The following is a 23,958-nucleotide window of genomic DNA, read 5'->3' on the forward strand; positions in this document are numbered from 1 at the left end:
GCTTAAGTCATGGAAACATTTTAGTTCCAGATTGGGGTGACATGAGGACCCAGTTAAGGTAAAAGACTTCGGTGGTTGTGGGATCCAGCTTTATTTTATTCCCTAAACTGTAGCGTACACTTTCTTTCCTTTGTGAGAGCAGCTTGAGTTTAAGAATATAGCAATCCCATGCAAAACCCACAAAACTAATACCAAAACGAATTCTGTTTTGTGGGCTGCAAATGTGAGTTGATCTCATACCTTACCAGTGTATTATAGATGTGACAGTCCTTAACACACTAACAAATGTTTTAAGTCACTGTGCACATTCGTCCTAGAGAGAGATACCAAGAGAAATTAGGAAATATTCCCCAGAGGTCGCTTAGCTTCAGCAGAGTAAACAACCAAATCTGAATGTGTCCGTTGAGGAACCAAACGAAATAGCCCCCAGGGTCCTTGCCAGCCCACAAAGGGGTTCCTATGTCAGGAATCTCCAGTCTGAGTTTAGAAAAGACCCTGGTAAGAATTCACGGATGTCCCCCTTTTGTTATGCAGATGTGCTGTGGACCGACATCCCACTGATATAAACATCAACTTAACAATACTTTGTTCAGACTCCAATGGAAAGAACAGATCATCAGCCAGAATCCTACAGATAATAAAGGGGAAAGATTATGGTAAGTAGAGCATAATTTGTTGACTTGGCTTCAGTTTGGGCCTTGTTTTATTTTAATGTATTAATTGAAGAGAAAAGGATTGCTACAAAATGACCATTTGGGAAAGCATAAAAACACTGACCTAACAGTGGTAAGGGAGTAAATTGCAGGACTCTTTAAAGGTCCAGTGACACTTACAAGCCCTAGGAATTCCATTTGGGTAATTACCTTTCCCATGGTTTGAAGTGTGCTCTGTAGGTCCAAAAATTTAATGGACCTTCAAAAACTAGCTGTTTATATTTTGCTCATCTGAGAGTCAAAGTGAATAACTTCTATTTATTTAATACATAAAGAAGAACTTGTCTTAACATCCTTATATACAGCAGAAAAAACAAGTTAAAGGTAAGAAATTTCTCAATACCCAATACGCTAGTTTCAGCAATTCGAAAAATAGTGTTTCAAATAAGAATGTAATTTTTTAAAGTGCCTATTTTAGAGAAAACAACATAATAGACTTGTAAAAACATGGTATTTACCCAAGTCATGAAAATGGGATGTTTAGACATTATTTTTAATAACATGATTTACTAGCCTGTTTTAGAGACACATATACAAAATAAAGTTGGATAATAATGAAGGCCAAAAAACTTAGGATTTTTTAGTGTTTTAGTATTTACTCCTTTTGGAGGAAGCAATATATCAAAATTATTATGATTCAGGGAACACAGTAGATTAAGATTATTAAATTGATTGCTCCTTCTATTTACTCATTCAATAAAGATATTTATTCAGCACCAGGAATGAAGCAGCTGTGTTAGTTCATGTGGTATTCAGTTATTTTACACTATTTTTTTTTTCAGGTATTCGTGTGTGTGTGTGTGTGTGTGTGTGTGTGTGTGTATTTTACATAAGCCAAACCAAAGAATGATATGGTTTGAAAAGAAAATCTTATGAGTCACTGGTTTGATGGAATTTTGGCTAAATTTGTAGATTAAACTAAATTCCCCAATCACATTAATTGGGGTGCAGCTGAAACGGGCTACAACATTGATAGCCCAACATTTATGTTTTGAAAATACATCCAGAGTCCTCTCACAGCATATACATGTATCAAATCACCACAATGTACACCTTAAATAGTTTACAACTTTGTTATTTTTACTTCAATAAAGCAGAAAACAAAAATAAAAACAAAATAAGCACATCCCCGGTACTTATAACATGCCAGCCCCTGTAGTAATTTTATAAACTTGACTCCTCTCATTCATGGAACAACTCTGTGTGATAGGCACCCTTACTGGCCACATTGTACCGATGAGGGAACTGAGACACAGAAAGGTTAATTATCATACAGCATAAAGTGGCAAGGTCTGGATTTGAACCCAGGCTGACTGATTCCAGAGTTCATGACCTTAATCATTCAGTTTCGCTGCTTCTCAGTGAACTAGTTAAAACTTTGTCTTTTCTACTTTTTATAATATATTCACCATAACCACAGGGGAAGGGAGAACTACTTTAAAATTACCATCTTCCCACAAAAGCTTTTGCCTAAAATACTGCCTGTTGATAATGGCTTATTTGACATTAAGCACATAAGAAGTAATTTTCAGATTAATTTGCAACTGCCTTTAGATCTTTTCCATTGCAATTAGCGTACGTGTAGTCAAGTATATAATGACATGCATGGAAAGACTGAGATAACTATACACATGTAATTAAAAAGAATGGCTGCAATAGACATTGTTAACCATACACTTCTATAAACGAAACTATTATAATAGTTTAAATGAAGATATCACTTGAGTGCCAGTGTTTTTAAATATACAAATGTGGTTTTAAAGACCTTTTATGTGCTATACTTCTATTTTCATTAAAATACGGATTTTCAAACATTTTGTGTAATCTGACAGAGGTCTGGCTTAATTTACTAAATATCTGCAGAAGCATTTCTACAGAAAAATCAGTTCTTAAAACAATTGCTTTTTTCAAGTCTTCTGGTTCTTAAGTAAATAACCATGATTTCCAAAATATCCAGAATCTAATTTCATTGTAAATTTGGTATGTGTGGCAATTATAACCACAAGCATTTGTGGAGCATTCTCATTTCAGTAAGCTACACATGGAAGCTCTTTATATTTTTTACTATTTAAGCAACAGAACTTAATTATTTTTGCTAAATATCTAGAACTGCATTCGTCCTGTGCATCATAGAACACATTTCAAATTTAACGTAAATTACCGTGATAATATTACTTGGCCTCCATTACTTCTATTTCATAAAAATGTTTCATTGGATCTAATGTTCTGTTTCTTTCTTTCCAGAAAGTGAGCCATCACTTTTAGAATTCAAGCCATTCAGTAATGGTCCTTTGGTTGGTGGATTTGTTTACCGAGGCTGCCAGTCGGAAAGACTGTACGGAAGCTATGTGTTTGGAGACCGTAATGGGTAGGTTTCCTGATACCACAGTTTGATGTATCAAACGACATATCCCTTGATTAGTGGGCCAACTGCCATAAAATACTCAAATGATTGTCTCCCTTTGGAGGTCAGGTCTGGGACACATAAACATTATTTTCTTTGTTTCATTAGGTATGGTGGTTTCATTGAAGAACTTCCTAAGAGATGCTTTTTGAACAAAATTTGATTAAGTTCATAAAATAATGTTTAAGAGCAGAGAAGTCTTCAGATGGACTTTTCATATTATGTAGGCTTTTCCCTTCATCCTTAACATGAATGTACCATGACAATGAGTAATTTGAAAAACTATTGTTATACATGACTTGGGTAAATATTTTCCAAATTATTTGGAAATTGAAAGGCTAAGAATTTTTGTTTTTGCCAGACTTTCATAACTTTTAGCAACAGAACTTAATTTGTCTCTATCAGTGAGAATACTACACAATTAAATTTTAGCCTCATTTTTAGAGGTCACTGTGTGGGTAGTTCTCAGGAACTCTTGTGATGAAACTCAAATTATGAATCTTGTTTCCCAAGTCACTGGCATTCAGGCATGTGGCAGAGCTGCTATGCTTGGTCACTAAAAGGAACTAGAAAAGTTTACTGACCCCATGATCTTCCCCCTGTCCCTCTCTCTGATTAATAGCACAGCATGGAGTCTAGTCCTGGAGAGGAAGTATCATTCTCTGGATGAAGGGGAGGGCTTTTCTCATACTCAGGTACTTTTAGTACCCCCCTCCAAACAAAATACTATCTTTACGTACTCTCTCCCCACATGAGAATTTCACAGTATTCGCACACATTATGGGCTATATTATTTTTCCTTTTAGAAGCCAGGTTTATGGCACAACAATTATTCACTGTGAGCTTTATGCTAAGCATTTTATTGTTTGTTTGTTTGTTTTAAGCAAAAGCATATTTTCATTGTAAGTTTACGGTATCTTTTTGTTGTAGGAATTTCTTAACCCTCCAGCAAAGTCCTGTGAGCAAGCAATGGCAAGAAAAACCACTCTGTCTCGGCAATGGCGGTTCCTGTAGAGGTTACTTTTCAGGTCACATATTGGGATTTGGAGAAGATGAATTAGGTACTGTACAAACTACTTCTATGACGTTCATTCTCACTCCCTTGCCCAAGAGGCTCTGTTTTGCTCTGAGGAATAAGTGTAAGAATCTCGCCTTCTGTTTGCTGACCGTGTAACCCGCGGCAAGGGTGACCTACCGTGGAGATTAGAGATGGCCCAGCTACGTATTCTCTCCCAATGACCCTTCTCTGGGGGTCTTTACATCTTATTTCCACTCCAAAAATGTGAAAGTTACAAAGCAGGAAAATGGAAGGCAAGCACAAAGAGACTTTTTGAGTCCTAAAGAGAGAAAATCTTGAACGTCTACCGATATTTTAGACAAATCTGAGTCATTTGTTCCTATTCTCTATCTGAAAGCCTTTCCACTTATCTGTGTCTCTCGGCATAAATAAAAAATCTGCTGTAATCTCAGCTTCATCTTATCCTCTATTTCTGGATTTTTAACTTAATTTTATTTTATTTTTTTGTCCATTGGGACATGCAGTTTGTACATGATAAGCTGAATTTGTTGATCTGCTTTCCAGCAGAATAAAAATTATCTTCTGTATGATAATCTGTGGGGTAACATACACTATATTTGATGGTATGTTATCAAAATGTGCACAGCTTACAAGCAAAAAGAAGTTGAAATTGGAATGCCATGAAAGAGTGAAAATGCTCCTAATTTTAAATTATAGAGATAAATATAGCTATCATATGACTCTATTTAAAGAACAGCATCCAAACAAACCATGGCCATTATGCTCCTTTAGCCTCCCAGATGAATTTTAGGTCTTAAGAAAGAAGAGTTGTGTTTCCCATCTAAATCAGAGTATTTTCTTTTTTTTTCTCTAAATTTTATTTATTTATTTATCAGAGAGAGAGAGCGAGCACAAGCAGGGGGATCAGCAGGCAGAGTGAGAATGAGGGACTCGATCCCAGGACTCTGGGATCATGACCTGAGCTGAAGGCAGACGCTTAACCAACTGAGCCACCCAGGTGTCCTTAAATCAGAGTACTTTCCCTAGTAGTCCAGCTTTGGTTTTATTACATCAAATGCAGAATTCACTAGGAAGAGTTCCATGCCATTCAGTTAAGTTAACCAGGGACCTAACACATATTTCAGATCTACAAGAATATAATGATTTAAAGAAGAGACCTCCAATCCCTTCTTTTCTTACTCCAGAATTGAAAACATTTACAATTACTTTTCCCTAGATATCTCCTAGCTCACTCAAAAAAACCAAAGAGATAACTATTTCTCACTGAAATCCTCCGTTATGTAATTTAAATTTCATTGGCAAACTCTGGTTTTAAAATATAAAAGAGGATTAAATTGTTTGTGGAAGAAATAGAGATGAATATTTAGATGTTGTGACTGAATCATTCTGATTTCCCCAGACCTTACTGCAAATGACTCACCATCCATCATCCTGTTAGTGTCACCACTGTTAAAATACCCAGACATCTATCTACACTTAATACTATGTTGGGAGCAGAACTAACAAATGAGGCACATACAATCCTAAGTGTCCAAAAGCTATAGCGCCGTGTATACTTTATAATTAAAATTAAACATGCCTTCACTGAATTATGCTTTAATGTGAAACTCTTTGGCTTTAATTAAGAGCCACATGGGGGGCGCCTGGCTGCCTCGGTCGGTAAAGCATCGAACTGCTGATCTTGAGTTTGAGCTTTGTTGGGTATAGGGATTACTTTAAAAAAAAAAGGGGGTGCCTGCCTGGCTCAGTGGGAGGAGCATGCTACTCTTGATCTTGGGGTTGTGGGTTCAAGACCAATGTTGGGTGTAGAGATCACTTTAATAGATAAAACTTTAAACATTTTTTTAAGAAGATTAAAAAAACTAAAGAGCATTTAAGAAAATGAGTAGGTTTTTGCATTTTTTGAAACAAAAAGTATTGAGAGTCTGTTTTTTCTCAGTGTGTGTGTTTTGTTTTTGTTTTTGTTTTTGCTTTTTAGCTGTAAAACCAGGAGTTTTATTGTGAGGATTAAGTGAAATAAATTGTATAAAGTACTTGGCGAAATAAATATTAATTTTTCTTTGCTTCTTCCATTCTTTTGCTTCTTAACTTCATTTTTATTTTTTCTGTTATGTCTGCATTTTTAGTATAAATCCTGTAATATCCTTTCCAGAAGTAAGAAAGTAGTAGAGTGTGCTAAAAAACAGTAATAGAGTGGAATAGAGAAATAGAGAGTAAATCAAGGACTATTTCATGAATGAGAACCAAATATGAATTTTAAAGCCATATAAGCATATCATCATAAATACAGCTTATAATTCCCTATTCATGTGATCCATTCTATACAGTGAATTCTATGGAAGTAGTCGTACTAAACAAGAGTGGTTCTCTCCTCTGTTGTTTTTCATTATCAGTAACATTGCCCAACACCAAGAATTAAAGAGGTATAGTTGGGATGAACATCAGGGTCTCTCTTTTCCCAAATATTTACTTTAATATATTTGTTTTAAAAAGCTTAAATTAAAAGGATTCCATCTGGCCTCCAATTATCAATTAATAATAACAACTTAGTAACCAAATCTTTTGATCTTGGGCAGAATAAATCAAGATAAAATTTGCCATTTAGCACTCATGCTACAAATATTTATTGAGCACCTATTCTGTGCAAAGTTCTTAGGGATACAGCAGCAGATAAAGAGACATAAATTTTATATTTTAAAGGAGAAGGACAATAAAAATAAATGGAGATAGGTTTACATACATATAACGTCAATTGGTCATAAGTGCTTTGGAGAAAAGTCCCAATGTGAAAAGGGATAGAGATTGTTACCTCTAGGGTTAGGAGAAGTGCAACTTTGGAGAGTGCAGTCAAGAAAGATGATATCATGGGGCGCCTGGGTGGCACAGCGGTTAAGCGTCTGCCTTCGGCTCAGGGCGTGATCCCGGCGTTACGAGATCGAGCCCCACGTCAGGCTCCTCCACTGTGAGCCTGCTTCTTCCTCTCACACTCCCCCTGCTTGTGTTCCCTCTCTCACTGGCTGTCTCTATCTCTGTCAAATAAATAAATAAAAAATCTTTAAAAAAAAAAAAAAAAGAAAGAAAGATGATATTATGATATTTAGGTACAGTTTTGAAGGAGGGGGAAAAGTCAACCCAAGGGAGATCTAGTGAAAGGCAGGAGCCTGGGACAACTTGGGACAGATGCTGAGACAGGTAGAGCCTAGAACAGAAGCTGAGGGAGTCAGGAGCCTTAGATAGGATCCTGGGACAGGTCCCCCCGTGTGCAAAGTGAAGAGGCCAGCGAGACTAGAGGAGAGGGAACGAGAGGGTGACACATTGCAGATGAGGTCAAACAGAGCAAAAAGGGGGGGGTGGCATCGCAGGCCACTGTGGGGACTTAATTTTGCTCTAAGAGATTAGAAGCCATTGGAGATATTGAAACAAAGGAGCGTGATTCAACTTAAATGATTTGACTTGCTTGAAAAGAATTTCTGGGGCGGGTATGTTGCAATTGACCATAGAAGAACAAGGGTGGAAGCAGGGAGATCAGTGAGGAGGCTGCTGCCCTAATCCAGGAGGAACCAGTATCTGCGTGCTCTGGAATAGTAGTAGGATGTGGAGAGAGGTGACTGGATTCTGGATGCTCTGCGAGGGTAGACTTGTGAAACTCTTAACATCTTTAGGCGCGGGAGCTTCCTGAGGACGCGCAGAGATAATACAGATAGATTTAGATACACACACACACACACAAAACGCATATATCCACACATACATACATACATAGATCTACAGATAGATATAAAAAATAAATAGATTAGTTCAAGCTTTGTTAGTTTAATGCTTAGAAATGACTCATGTTCTAGCAGAAAATCTTTCCTCTCATTACTTTTTTGTGATATTATAGACAACAGGGTCCCTTGGGGTCATGATAACTGATCCCAGCAGGGTTATTTACAGTGACATGGTGGCACTATTGCCAAGGGAGATTGCCAAAGGGTAAGTTTCTTCAATGTCAATTTCAACCCAGCAGCAATTTCTGCAGTTGTAAATAATTCTGTCTATTTCATCTCTAGTCAGGTAACTGCTGTCGAATTAAAGAGATGTTCAAAACTCACAGCACAATTTTGCTTTTTCATTATTATATCTGAAATCTGATTGGTGTGATATATTTTCTTGCATGAATGAGCAAATTTATAGAAAATTTGTTCAACTAGAGAGGCTTGTAATTCTTTACATGTCAACCTTCTAAATTCATATTGCAATGATATTTGGGGAATATAAGAATGTACTTCAAGTAATAATTTTAAGTGTAATAAAATTATTTTCTTAAAATAAAAATAAATAAATAAATAAATAAATAAATAAATAAATAAATAAATAAATAGAAAATATCCACCTATCGATTTATGTAAAATAGCTGCTTAGGCAATAGGCAGTAAGGCCCTGTGGTACTGTAAATTAACTTACTGTATTTCTCTCTTCACAGGTGAAGTTTATATTTTATCAAGTAGTAAAAGTATGACCCAGACTCACAATGGAAAACTCTACAAAATTGTAGATCCCAAAAGGTGAGATCTCTCCCTATTCCTTTAAGTCAAATACTGTTTCTCCGAGTTGTTTTACTGTGTTCAAATTGGTGAAGACGAATTGCAATGAGCAGTCAACACGGATGAACACTTGGGCCTTGCGCATGTGCCAGGGGCTGTCCTGGGAGGACCCTCAGCTCCAGTCTGTGAGGGCCAGACTTGACGCTGCTGGACGTTAAAGCCTCATTGTGTCCACATATTCGTGTCACTCTTGTGCCATCAGAGAGCAGTTTCTGTTTGTGGAGTCAGCAACCTTGGTTACACGGCGGAGGAGGACCCTATGTAGGGCTGTGGCTTAGCTTTCATGTTGGACACAGGAAACTCTCTGGTTCTTTCTGGAGAAGTTGGACCATACTGGCAGGCATTACAGCTGTTCAGTATGGTTTTTTTCATCAGGTAATCAAGATAAGCTATTTGGCAGTTCAACATCTGAGCCTCATTTCAAACTCTCTGGCAGCTCACAGCTCTCATGCAGGCTTCTGTGAGGGAACAACTGGAAACTGAAGAAAGGTTGTCATTTTCCCCAGCAAGAGGAAGACTTGACCGTTGAATCTCTTAAAAAACGTATTTATCCCCCCTGCTCCTTTCCACCCACCCATCACAACGGCGTTATCTTGAATCATAATTAGTCAGTTGTTAATTTCAGGGATAAAGTCAGAACTATCCGCAGCTGCTAAAGTTACATGCCATAAAAAAGATACTAATCATCAGCTTAGAAGTAACTGTTAACAGAACCTAGGGCGTCCTCAGATACCAGTACCGTCCAACACACAGTTGTCAGACTCTAGCGACACCATGCCATGAATTTCAAATTCTCTCTGTACTAACTTATCTTCATGAGCCCATTTGCATATTTCAATTCCCACATTTCAAGTCTCTTTTAGAAGAATAAATTCTAATAATCTAAAAAGTTTGCTAAAAGCATGAATTTAATTACATTTTAAACATACTATTTGTAAGTTATGTATGTTTTTTCTGAAAAATCACATTTTAACAAAACAGATTTTCATCCTTTTCCCATACCACAGAACACTGTCTTTCTTGAGAAAAGTATAAGTGGACATTACTACTACAGAACAAAAAGAGAAGTAATCGATTCTAAATGGTCCGTTGGCATATCCCATATACTCATCTGTCACACCCTGGTCGTGTTCCTCCTCTATGTAACAATACACGTTTTCTTCCACGGTGAGAGAAGCACCCATCCATGCATTGTAGGAGATCTTTTCCTTCTTGGCTGTAAAACCAATACCCTCTTAGTGAAAAGCAAAGTAAGAAATTAAAAAAAATATCAGACACTTCGGTGATGGTTGAAGTTGGCAATATTAAGAACACAAATCAAACAACGTAGCAGCATTCTCTTGATTCATAACGATGTCTAGGGATTTCATTCAGATCTAATGCCCTTTGTTTCCAAATAGTCGTTATCCCATCCCGTTTGTCAAAGTTGATATGCTTTTACAAGCTTCCCGGTAGTAGTATAATGAATTCTTCCTCCTTCTCACAAAATCTTTCTCTCTTCATCTGGATTGTTTAGTCTGCTGGTGGTGAGTTGAGGTGAATTTTACACCTTCCATCCATTATTAGTGTCTAATTACCGGGGTTTCCATAAGGGACCTTGGCTTTGTGATCTTGGGGCCTCCTCTAGTAGGGTGGTCTCAGAGTGACATACCTGAAAGGCCTGACTTCTCATTATGGTGCCTGTTTCTGGTGAGTCCTGTCACGTGTGGGGCCAGGGTTAAGATGTGTGTTTGGTTTTCAGAAGGTGGGGGGAGTAACAGAGTCCCAAACACACTGTCCTTGTACACAGGCATAGACATAAATTTCAAAATGAAGCTGACTGTAAGAAAACAAATGTTTTCATAAACATTTGTTGGGAGCCTCATGCTGTTTCAATTTGGATGCCAACGTTTATTATTATAGTATTTTCCCTAGATGAGCTTGAGTTCTATATAAGCAGACACTTCAGTGTATGTGAGTAGGATTATTTTAGAAACACAAGCTAATTACTAGCCTAACAGTGTTCAGAATGTCTGTTTCAGAGCCACATTTTTTCTCCAAAACTTTTGAGGGAGAATTTGAAGAAAGAACCTCATCAACTGAAAACACATTTCTTGTTATAGACATTTCTTGTTATATCAAAAATCTAACTCAAATGAAAATCTTAGGTTAATTGTATTCTTGTGGAGGAGTCCCTAGACTTGTTAGAATAATGTTTTTAGGATCGCTACTTTCAAACAGCGCTTGACTCATGGTCCTGGAAGAGAATAACAACGAACTATAAAATTTTTTATGTTTGGGGCGTCTGGGTGGCTTAGTCAGTTAAGGATCAAACTTTTGGTCTCAGCTCAGGTCTTGATCTCAGGGTTGTGAGTTCAAGCCATGTGCTGGGCTCCATGCTGGGCATGGAGCCTACTTTAAAAAAAAAATTACAAAAATATATAATGTAAACAAATATATAATGTAATTGAATATATAATGTAAAAAATATACATGTCATTGAAGTTACATTTTTACTCACCATAGGACTTACGTTTTTTTTTTTTCTGTTTTTTCCTACACACATGCACACACACACTCCCTTATAAAAAAGACAAGGGAGTTTAAAAACCATCTGCAATATTCTGAAGTCATTTTGGCAAAAGTAGATGAGGTTACAGCATTACCATCTCAGTCTGTAAGGACATTTTGGTCTAAGGCTATATATTACCTAATCGTTTACATAAGTTTAAAATCATTTTCCAGTGGGCACCCATCTCAGAAAAAGATGGCAAGATAACCTGTTATAAAAATCAGATATCATGATTTATAATTTTAAAAAATGAAAATTCAATAAGACTACAACCTGGTTTTCCTTAAGTAGAACTCAGGAGTCATTTAAAGAAAAAGTAGAGAAGGAGTGAATTTTCCTCCATGTTAGAACACTGAACACACTTCAGGAGTGTCGTCGGAGGTGAAACAGTGGCATCTCATCGGAGAGTGGAGTTAGGATCAAGTCCATACCGATCACCCAGCTTGCTGAGTCAGCTCCCCGGGTCCCAGAAAGTCTCTAGTATGGGGTCCTGCCGGCCCTGGTCACGGGAGCTCCTATGGCCAGCAGTTCTAGAAAACAGATTTAATACACTGAGCACAAGAGAGGTAGGCAATAATTGTAGTTGCACTTAGTCCTGCCACCTGAGACTCATCAAGACTAGGAACAAGTCCATCCTGGCAGGACCGGGAGTCAACTGGTCTTGTGTCCGCATCTTCCTTACTGCGGGGGGCCTGATCAAGTCACTTCACCCTACTCTGCCCCTTTGTCCATCAATGGAGTGCACATGGTCATTCTGCCCCTTCCTCATTTCTGCAGAGTGCTTTTGAAGATGATTAAATCCTACATTTAAAACATAGTAAATTCTTCAATATCGTAGGTATTCATTCTATGCACTCAAGAATTATTTTCAGGTGATCGCCCAACTTTTAAGGCTGTCTTTCCAACATTGGGGTAAAGATGTCTGTGGAGCTTTCACAAGAGCGCTTGATACCTAGTACCCAAATGTCCAAATCATGCCGTGGATGCTTGCTCTTAATTCAGTCTTTTCAGAATCAAACAAATGTGCCTGCAGAGTGGAAATTAAAGAATTCTAACAGTTACATACCTTCTAAGCTTTATTTTTGTAGAACACAATTTTTATCACACTGCTGCCAAAGATTCTCTAATTTTTGCACCAGATGAGACCAAATGACCGTTTTTTTTGATTTTGAAATGTTTCTGGGGTTATTTCTCCAGGAATTTATAAAACAAAATTCTTCTTTTTTTTTTTTTAAGATTTTATTTATTCATTTGAGAAAGAGAGCACAAGCAGGAGGAGAGGCAGAGGGAGAGGGAGAAGCAGACTCCCCACTGAGCTGGGAGCCTGACCTGGGGCTCCATCCCAGGACCCTGAGATCATGGCCTGAGCTGAAAGCAGATGCTTAACCATCTGATCCACCCAGGCACCCCTAAAACAAAATTATTTTTAATCATTTTGATTTAATTACTATATACCCAGTCTTCCTATATTTTAACATATTGCTTATCTGTTATCCAACCAAGTCACACAGACCATTCCCTTAAGAGGTCTATAAATTAACAATGCAAATTCCAGGCTTGGGAGGTCATTTTACAGAAATGTTGTATCCCCAAACTCCTGTGTGACCAGTATCAAAAACTGCTCCCCAAGCCTCCTCCCCGCTTCTCCCCTCGATGGCCTTACTTACTGCCTTTTCTTTATTTTTTTCTTAATATCTTCATCCTACTCCTAATTAGACTAGATGCTGAAGAGGGCTTTTTTTTTTCTCCAAAAACTCACTTCATAGGAGGAAATCAGTTCTGTTTATCCTTCACATATGTCTCAGGGAGCCAGCAGGCCGCTCTGCCATCCTAAAGAAAGTCACACATAATAGAGAGGCTTTAGCCCAATAAGCCAGTCTAGTCCCAATTCATCAGTCAAAGTTTTATGCAAGTGGCCCCCCTAGGTTGAGAAATCCCCACAGTGCCTGTTGACCCAGCTGCCAAGTCCTCGTGCTGCAGGCCGTGTTTTCATGGCCACCCTGACAGTAATACAAACTGTTTAGCAGCTCCATTGACCTTTCAGCTATTAACAGGGACACAGGCTCCACCAGGGACTAGTTTTCAAACATGACAGAATTTCTTCACACTAGAGGTCATGAACAAGTATATGCCCTATAAAAATCCATTCAGCATGGTGGATTTGAAGTCTAAAAGACAAGGAAGCATGCTCCACATTTTGGCTATTATTATTTTTTTGCCGAGCCGATCACTGAAAATGGAAAGTCTTATCTGCTAGCTTATATTTTATTCTTAATGCACTGTATTGTATGTTGTGATACACAGTACACTTGTGGCTAATGAATCCTTCCTAAGCTGCCCTGTAGCATTTGAAATTTTGAAGATATATTACCAAAGAAGGGGATAGATCAAAGTAGAAACTTCTAATGAACGAACGAGCATGCATACATAATGCATGGTAATGACCTCAGTATAACTGGAATGTGAGTCCCATGTTGCCAGGATTTGCATATGTATATATATAGGCACACACATTTAAACATACGCAGGTCAGCCTCGCCCTGCTGCGGAGAGCCACCACCCAGTTCAAAATAAATAGGAAATATTACATAACAATTTATGAAAAAAATTTATGTAAAGGAACATGGCATCTAAGATGCTCATATAAAGAGATCTATATCTATATCTCCTATTTCCTAGAGATGTGACGGATGACCACAGCACTCAAAGGAATGTTCTGCTTTATGCTAATTATAGTCTCTCTCAAACTTTCAATTTTGATGTGGGAATATCAATTCCTAGAGCAATTGTACAGATTGCAATGAAGACTTGGTTGAATTGCCACTTTCAGAGCGCATTTGTTAAAAAGATATAAAATGAAAATACAAATAATGACGAATATATTCTTCAAAAGAAGACTCATGTGTTAAGAGTCGAAAACTCTTAAAAGCATTTCGTTTTAATTGCCATGTTTCTCCCCGGCCTGGGACAATGGTGAAAGTCAGATATCAGTAGATCTTCTGAATTTTTTGTGCTTTCATTGTAAGGCAGCGTATCACCAGATATTGTGGTACTTGAGATAAAGGCAGATTTAACCTTGCATAAAACAGCGACAGAAATTTGTAATAAGATGTTATCTGGAGGAAGGTGTACTTTTTATGATTTTTATTATTTTTAAGATTTTATTTTTAAGCAATCTCTATACCCAACAAGGGGCTCGAATTTACAGCCGTGAGATCAAGAGTCGCGAGCTCTACCAACAGAGCCGGCCAGGTGCCTGAGGAAGGTGCATTTTTTAAAGGAAAAACGGCTTCTTAGCATCTTTTTCTTTTTTTAAACTAATTCATTGTAGTCAAGTTACAAGCTTACATGACTTGTTTTTGTCAACAATGACAAATGAAGCAAAAAGTATAACATCAATATTTGGGCATTTGTCACCCTAATAGTCTTGAAAGAGAATTTAAACCAACATCCTTGTGTTCTTTTAAAGGACAGAAACTTGTATCTAGTTTTTGCTTCCTATTTAAAGCATTTAGTGATATTTCACATTTCTGCCCTCCTATAATATAAAATTAAAACTCTGGTACTGCTACAGCTTTAAGTGGGAGAAAGATTTATTATTATTATTATTTGGTGATTTCTAAAAAAATACTCTAGGCTTTTAAGTCTTTTGAATTATAATGTAATCAAGGTGTTTTTTTTTAAATGCCTATTTTCCCAATTACAAACATTTCTTATTTCGTGTCTAACATTTTTTTTTATCAATAATGGTTTATGAATTAAGTTTTTAAGTTCAAACTTGTTTTTGGACATAAAATTCTGAACAGAATATATTTCCTTCTTTATATTAGGAAGCAGTGGCACTGACTTTTTATTGTGCCCTAATTTTTCAGTTTTTATTTTTATCATATGAGAGTAAGTATAGTTATACTCCAAGCTTAAATCAGGAGATTTAATCAGTCTACAAGTATCTTGTACCTGTCTCTTGTGTTCAAGATAATGTATTATGTGCTGCAGAGGGAGGATATAAGTGGAGAATTCAGTCCTATCCTCTAAGGAGCTTATTTTTCTTTAAATTGGGAGATTACACACATTATCAAAAATGTAAATATTATTTGAGATAAATAACACTTCGGGATAAAAAAAAAATTATGCGAGAGCAGTATACCCTATAAATTGCCGAATTAATGGCCCAGAGAGCTATGGATACTGAGACAGGTAAAATTCACCATGATTGGCTCTCTGGCCCAGTTCGTCCTGCTCCACTGTGCTTTTCTCGAACACTGCTTAGCTCACGTATAAAAGAGAATGAGGACCACATAACATGGAAATTGTGTAGCTTTCCAAGCAAGTATGGCCAGAGTTACAAGAAAAAGAACAAACCCTCAGTCAGGTTATTGCAAAGGCAGAGGAGGCTTCTCAGCTAAGAGGTAAAATGAAAAACAAGTGTCTGTACTGGGTTCTCCTCCCCGATGAGGCTTTCCTTCCACCTGGGCTCTCTGCAGGCGTCACTTCCCCCGGGGAGTTCACGGCCCACCCCCACCGCCATTTTGTTCTTGGATGTTCCTGAACTGGGCTGAGGCGGCCTCCAGCTCCTGCCCGCGGCCCAAACTCTCCCCCTAGGTACCCAGTTTGCTGTTTTAGTGCTTTACTTACAAAATTGTGCCAATCTTCAGTGCTTTGCCCCAAACCTATTTTTCCCATAAGCCCTATTATTTTTAGTATTCAATGTTGTAGCATACAAGATTTTTCAGGAACGTGTACATTGAATTAAAGTAGAAAGGCCTGTTTTTCTATATTCACCACTAATAATTAGGGTGGACCATATTCTGAATTTAGGACATTGAAAACATGATGCAATAGGCACTGAAGGCAATTTAATAAGAAAAAAATTTTTACTTTTTTTGAAAGCAGATGACGTTATCATCTAGTCTCATTATTTCTCCTAGGTTTTCCCTTTAAGGAAATACATAACTTTCATTTCCTGATTTTCCCATGGAAATATAGATACATCGAGTTAGCCTGAAAAGTTGAATGAAGGAGATCCACACTCCCTTTTAGATACTTGTGTATTTTCGTGGTGGTGTTTGGATAGTGAGGTTAGCTGGGCCTGAAATATGGGTGCTTTGCTCCCTTTTTCCTAAAGGAAAAGGGCCAGTTGAGTGGAGAGAACACTGGACTAGGAGATAGTTCCAGACTATGTGTAACTGGCTGTGTGAAAGCCATTTAATGTCTTTGTACATGTGCTTCTCCTTTAAACTTGGGAATACAGGACTAGCCCTTCCTCATGAGGATAAGTTGAATATGAAATTGCTAAAAAGTATATGTGGCTTCATTATTTGCTTTTATTATGGTTGCATCTTTAGCCATAGAACAAAATTTAGCGTATTTGTAGAAGTTCTGATAATCTTATCAGCACTAGGCAGCCAAACCCGTGGCTACCGTCACCAAATCACCACTGCCTCTGCCCCCTTCGAGTTTAGTGCTCGCTCAATCCCAAATTAGAGCCAACAGCACTACTTCTGAGTGAGCGTATGCTCAACATTTAAATTACAGACCTCAAAATGAAGACAACATTAGTCTCAGAAAAAACAGCTGAGGCCCAGGCCCATTTTTCCAGCACGCTGTAGAACAGAGAAATGAAGTAGTTCAAAGTGATGTCTGGAAATAAGACCAAACATTGGCTTTATCCATCCTAAATTGGAATTCTAGAAATATACGGCACAAATTGAAAATTTTAATATGATACATAATATATAGAAGTTCAGAGCTATTCTTGAATTTAAATTATGTTTCCCTTTACTCCAATATCAAGGTTGCTTGGGACATACATAAAAAGATATTTCTGGAGTGCCTGGGTGGCTCAGTCAGTTAAGCATCTGACTCTTGGTTTCAGCTCAGGTCATGGTCTCAGGTTTTGAGATCGAGCCCCTCATGGGGCCCCATGTTCAGCAGGGAGACTGCTTGAAAATTCTCTTCCTTTGCCCATCCCCTCACTTGCTCGCGTGCTCTCTCTCTCTCAAATAAATAAATTAAATAATTTTTTTAAAGGTATTTCTGCAACCTGCATGTGATATAATGTCAAGGACAGTATTCCTTAAGAATACCTCAAATAGGGGGTTCCTGGCTGGCTCAGTCTGAAGAGTATGTGACTCTTGATCTCGAGTTTGTAAGTTCAAGCCCCATGTGGGGTGAAGAGATTAACTTTAAATAAGTAAATAATTAAAAAACAATACCTCAAACGGTACTTGAAAAATGCCGTTAGGAAATGAGTATTGCCATCTCTACTGCCAGGAAGTCCCAATGCATGATTATGCAGAAATAGATTCCATTTTCACTGTTCTTTCACCTGGAATATGATTGTATTATGAATGTATAAGATTCCTTCCAGTCAAATAGGAATTAGTATCATGTATCGTTTTACTAGCTGCCACAAAAGGGCTCTGTGTGGTCTCAAAACAGGCTGTAAATCCGTGGAATCCCAGCTTCTACTCCTCATGGGTAAACAGACACTGAAAAGAGAAGTGTCAACGTGAACAAGAAGAGTTTAGTGAACATCCAGACTGAAGAAAATTATCCAGACTTAAAAAAAAATGACTTTATCAACTGACCTTGAAGAAAGGCATTGAAGTGAGTATGTGAGAGAGGGCCACGCAGCTCTACTAAGCTAGGTCTACACCTATGCCCCGAGCTAGACAGGCGGGCAGCAGTAAAATCTATCCCATCAGGCGTTTCCACTCCCTTACCCTTGTCTAGGTAAAAGTGCTGAGTGTTGGTTTTAGAAACGACGAGTGGTTACGGATTAGCGCTGCCTATCAAACGCTCACAGTGAGGAGACCCATTACACCAGGGACTCTGTAGTGGCTCCCAAAGCCCGCCTTCCTGTGCAGAGGTGAAGACTTCATCCAAGCATACAACTTTAGAGCATTCGCTGCCTGGAAGCCCCTGGCCACACCAGTTCGTGGCCACATTAAGTGCTGCTGGCTGGGAAGTGGCCTTTGCTTAGAACAGAGCCTCTCAAACCTGAACAGGCATTTGAATCCTCTGACAAATGGGCCAGAGTGTAGACTCAGTAAGGCTGGGGACGGGCCTGAGCTTCTATGTTTCTAACAAACTCGTACATGATGCTGGTTCCTCTGGTCTGGTGCCATGCTATGGGTAGTAAGGATTTAGACTTTCTCATGAGAATAGGAGCAAGCATTCAAGAAAACTCATTTTGCAAAGCTTGCAGTAACAACACTTTTCCAAGTGTCTCAACATGAATATGGATTAAAAAAAAAGACAATTCTTTTTTTTTTAAGATTTTTTATTTATTCATTTGAGAGAGAGAAAGAGAGAGAGAGCATGAGCAGGGGAGAGGGGCAGAGGGAGAAGCAGGCTTCCCTGCTGAGCACGGGGCTCCATCCCAGGACCCTGGGATCATGACCTGAGCCAAAGGCAGACACTTAACTGACTGAGCCACCCAGGCGTACCGACAGTTCTTACCTCACCTTCCCCCCCTTAAGCAGATGGTTGACAAAGAGAAGCTTTAGAGTTATTACTTCTTCTGAAATCTCTAATGAGTCAGGATTTTATAAATGAGTATTACTTATGATTAATGTACCTTGTTTGACAATAACATGAATTTAAAATCTGGACCCCTAACAAAAATTTCAGAATGAGTCCCTTTACTTTTTGTAAAAAACACAATAGATTTCTAACATACTCAATCAGAAGGGCAGGCCTACTCAGACAGGATTATCCCTCTGCTTCCATCCAGGTACACAGAGGACTTCTCATTTATTGATTTGTTTATTCATTTATTTAATTAAATATCATAAAATTAAAACCATCTATAATCTCACTACCTGGAGACAGTCACTGTTGGCGTTAGCTAGTCACAGAAAGTCATCACGTAGGATATGTTACAAATCACTTATGCTTCTCAACTTCTTTTATTTCAAGAAAGTATCTCAACTTTTTTTTTTTTAAGATTTTATTTATTTATTTGACAGAGAGAGAGAGACAGCCAGCGAGAGAGGGAACACAAGCAGGGGGAGTGGGAGAGGAAGAAGCAGGCTCCCAGCAGAGGAGCCTGATGTGGGACTCGATCCCATAACGCCGGGATCACGCCCTGAGCCGAAGGCAGACGCCTAACCGCTGTGCCTCCCAGGCGCCCCAACATGGGGTATATCTTTGACGCACTCTGCTTTAGAATCTCTTCTTGAATGAGTCAGAAAGGGAGTGAGTGAGGGAGTAATCAGTAGACACTGGATGAGCAGAATTTCAGTTACCAGTAAAATACCTGTTCACTGAATGCCATGGCCTATGACTCAGAGGAACTTCATGGCCATTGAAAAAAGGCTCTTCCAGGGATCAAAAATGCCACCATTGTTTCACAAAGTAAGAATTTTATAGAGGAAGAACTAGAGCCAACTTGGGTTATTCAACAACAAAGCAGGAAGGCGAAGTTAATGTGCCCTCTTTCCTTGGCATGTTCATTTCATTTTTTCTCCAACTCAAACCCCCCCTGCACTTACCCCCAGAAAGACTCCCTTGGGGAACACATGGAAATTATTCGTTAATGTTGTGTGAGTGAAAATATGCGCAGTTCATAGAATGCCTTGAGGACCTTTCACAGAAATTGACCGCTTCTAGATTTAAATAAGGGGTGGAAGAGATTTAAGGGAGTTTTCTGAATTGTCACGTTAGTTGCAAAACACAGTACTTTCAATACGGGGTGGGACTTTCATTGGAGAGAGAAGCTGAAGAAGTCACTATATATTTTGAATACGGTTTTGAGTCATTGTAGAAACAGCCTGAAGTCAAGCCCCGAACAAGATAACCTATCTCAAGAAAACTGGAGTCGACAGGGCCAAATTATTTGCTTATCTCCGAAGGCTTTATCATTTACTTCTTTTAGTGGCTTTGACCTATAATTATCGCCTTCTTTGTTACGGTACTTAAGGAGTCCAACTGCCTCCGCCATCTTAATGGTGGCGATTTGAGCGGTGATGAGTGTTTGTTTACATTCCTGGACTGAAAAGCACCTTCTCACCACACTGGGCACAGGCAGCAGGACTGAGAGAGGAGCCGGGCTGCACGTTGTTTCTCCGAGATTAGGTAATGAGCGGTTGTGACCCTGCTTCCAGCCTCACCCGGCTTGAAAGACAACCTCTTATTTCAAAAACAGTAAGAACCATAAAAATCTTCTGAAGGCATCTCTAAATGATGACGGTGGTAGAGCAATTAAAGTCTCTGACTTTTTACTTAGCAGATACGATGTTTGTCGCTGTTTGCTAATAGCCTTCTTTTTCTTCATAGCATTATAAAATAAAAAAATCTGAAGATGTATATAGATAGATAATTCTTTGCATAAAGGGTTGAATTTTGAGTCAATAGTATACACCCTAACGTAACATAATAAAAAATTAAAAAAAAAATAACACACACACACACACACACACACACACACAGATATCCCTACAAGAAAAATCAGTCTGAGACAGGTATTTCAAGAGAAATGTAAAATGAAACAAAAATTGATTCCCAAGCTTTTTTAGGCTGCAAGTGCACATTAGATGAGAATTCAGCTTTGTGATATTTCCAAATATGCCAATAATAAGCAAAAACTATCTCCGATACTATTCCTAAAGATTTTTGTAGATCTGGGGAAAATGTTTTAAAATATCGATATATCTTTATTTTAAGAATTTTAATTGCTAGAAATGTTTAGCTACTGAATGTAACAATATAATTACAGTTTTAAGCAATGAATTTTGATTGTGATAAAGTTTCTTACAATGTTTAATATGTTCTCTGGTTCAAAACTGGTTAGTTAGATTTTGCCTCACTGGTGTGGATTTTCTGTTCTCAGAGTTGTCAATCTTTCTCAGCCACTTAAAAGAAAGGTCTCATTAGAAAGCGAAAGAAATGCTTTGCAAGCTGCAAAATCACTGGGGTTCATCCTAATACTGATTTTCAACCAACATACACTTGGGACCATTGTCTTTTGATGCAGACCTCTAATGCCTGAGGAATGCAGAGCCACAGTACAACCAGCGCAGACATTGACTTCGGAGTGTTCCCGGCTCTGTCGGAACGGCTACTGTACCCCCACGGGCAAGTGCTGCTGCACCCCAGGATGGGAAGGGGACTTCTGCAGAATTGGTGAGTATTTCTGTTGTCCCCAGGAAAGAGTGGGCATGGGACAGTCCTTGGGAACTCAAGAACTTAACATTAGCTATTTCTTCTAGAATGATCTACGGTTCAAAATTTAGCCATTTATCATATTAATGCTCAGTCTGTTTCTGAACTTGTAAATGAAATCTTTCCCATGTTCTTATTGTAAGCAATTCACTTCTATAAGTTAATCACAAACATAAAAGACTTTTAAATAATTGAGTCCTTTCAAAAAGTACAGAATGAACACAGCACAACTCGATCATCTGTACAGGCTCTCAGTCCGAGTTTGAGATTTCACACCAGCCAATGACCTAGTGTTTGCAAAGCCCCTCTCCAAGTGCCAGCATTTTCCAGACACCCCATAAATGCCCTCCCTAACTTTACTGCTTGCTTTCTTGCTACAGTGCACTAAAAACAGGGTTTTTCAGTGGGTATTATTAAATAAAAGGGGAAAACGCAATTATCTAGAGGCACATTATGAGATTTTTTAATTCTTTTTGCCACTCCCTCGTGACCCATCAACTAGGTGTGCAGCTGCTCAGAGACAGCAAAAGTGATTTATTCCAGGGTTACTCTATCCTTTAACCAGGGATTTCAATTCCATGCAACAATGCTTAAATTCTACTTGATATGAAGAAAATTAGATAAATTCAGATACCTAGTTTAAGATGTATGTGTTGAAAATGCATTTTCAGGAGAAATTTTCTTTTATCTATATGAGATGATGGGTGTTAGCTAAATCTGTTGTGGGAATCATTTCACAATATATGGAAACCAAACCATCATGCTGTATACCTGAAACTTATACAGCAATGCATGCCATTTATTTCTCGGTAAAACTGGAAAAGGTTTCCATAAGGATAAATGCCTTTTTAATGCATGTTCAACAACCAGCACATGCATATTCTTACAAAAGAACTTGATCTCTGCTATCTCAGATATTAAAGTATCTATTGCCAACGAAAATGTGTTCCAAATTAATATTTAATATGATCTTTAATGCCTAAATGTTATCTTTTCTTTATTCTAAACATGTATTTGTTCCAAAAATTATAACCATAACTTGTCTATATATTGTCTAACAAAATGTAGCCAACATCTAAAGTTACATACACAGTACACATTTTAAGCTTAAATTGCTTCAGCTTAAATCAACCCTACCTGGTTGGTTAGTACTGGGGTTACATATCTAGGAAAGAGCTATCATAATTAAAGCTCTACCAAAATTAAGTAATTAAATCAGTTAAAACAAATACTTACCTTTTATTGACCCATTCTGTCTTTTTCCATAGTTGACAAAAAAAAAAAAAATGAGAATCGGTGTTCGAATGCACAAATATTCTAATTCTTGATAATATATCTTTCTTCTGCTCCCTTTAATGCCTGACAATACCTATTCTCTCTGCTTCTTTTATATAGTGTCCATTCTCTTGTACTTCTTGCTTTGTATTTTGTCTAACCTCTTAAGTCACCTCAGGTTATCAGACAACAAAAATGTACTGAGTGCTTTCTGGTAATAGTATGTTTAAACTGAGGGTAAACAAATTATTTTGAATATAGGTGGCATTACACATACCATTATAGATAATAATAATAATAATAATAATAATAATAATAATAATTGATGTAAATGAAAATAGACATTCTTTGAGATAACATGAAGTTTTATTTCAATAAAGTACTTTAATCTTCCTAATAGTTTATTTTATTTTTTTAAAGATTTTATTTATTTATTTGAGAGAGACAGTATGTGAGAGAGAGAGCATGAGAGGGGGAGGGTCAGAGTGAGAAGCAGGGATCCCAATGCGGGACTCAATCCTGGCAGTCCAGGACGGTGACCTGAGCCAAAGGCAGCCTCTTAACCAGCTGAGCCACCCAGGTGCCCCTCTATTAGTCAGTTTAAATAGTTTGAATACATAAGATAAACCAGAACCATTTTATAAAAGTCATCTATTCATGATGTTTTTGACCCAAGCAAGACTGTATTCATATACTAACACAGTTCATTCCCACAAATTTTTTAAAAATTGTGTTATTATTCTCTAGTTTTTTCTTTTCCATTTGTCAGCCACAGATCCCTGGGTTTTGATTAATGCATTTGAAAAGGTGAAAACAACCCTGTCCCCCAAAAGTATGAAGAAACGTGTTTAAGGAATTTGATTCTGTCTACAGCGGCTGCACATCTCATATTTATCCCATCAGTAAAACGCAATTAACTTACTTATACAACCAATTTTATCTCTACATGTCCTTTTAGCAGGTTTTTTTAGATTATTTATGTATTTATTTTTTAGAAAGAGAGCGAGTTTGCCATGGGGGGTCAGGGGCGGAGGGAGAGGAGAGTCTCCAGTAGACCCAGCATGGAGCCATGACCCTGAGATCATGCCATGAGCCAAAACCAAAAGTCAGGCACTTAACTGAGTCAGTCAGGTGCCCCGGCAGTAAATCTTTACATTTCCCACCTGTATTGTAGTGGTAAAAACCCTTACATGAAGAGATCCTGTGTGTAGTGTAACCCTGGA

The 23,958-nt window shown here is 38.0% G+C and overlaps 1 protein-coding gene across 2 annotated transcripts in view; it reads left to right on the top strand.

Annotated features, from left to right (window-relative positions):
* The window catches only part of HHIP (hedgehog interacting protein), a 91,812-nt gene that overhangs the window by 60,383 nt on the left and 7,471 nt on the right, over positions 1-23,958 (top strand). For both annotated transcript variants that reach the window (XM_026499417.4, XM_044384342.3), the window contains exons 8-12: positions 535-656; positions 2,958-3,081; positions 4,048-4,178; positions 8,622-8,703; positions 21,273-21,421. In XM_026499417.4, coding sequence (XP_026355202.1) covers positions 535-656; positions 2,958-3,081; positions 4,048-4,178; positions 8,622-8,703; positions 21,273-21,421 — 608 coding nt within the window. The remainder of the gene's footprint in view (positions 1-534; positions 657-2,957; positions 3,082-4,047; positions 4,179-8,621; positions 8,704-21,272; positions 21,422-23,958) is intronic.

This window comes from Ursus arctos, unplaced genomic scaffold (genome assembly GCF_023065955.2).
Source record: "Ursus arctos isolate Adak ecotype North America unplaced genomic scaffold, UrsArc2.0 scaffold_11, whole genome shotgun sequence".
Classification (NCBI taxonomy): domain Eukaryota; kingdom Metazoa; phylum Chordata; class Mammalia; order Carnivora; family Ursidae; genus Ursus; species Ursus arctos.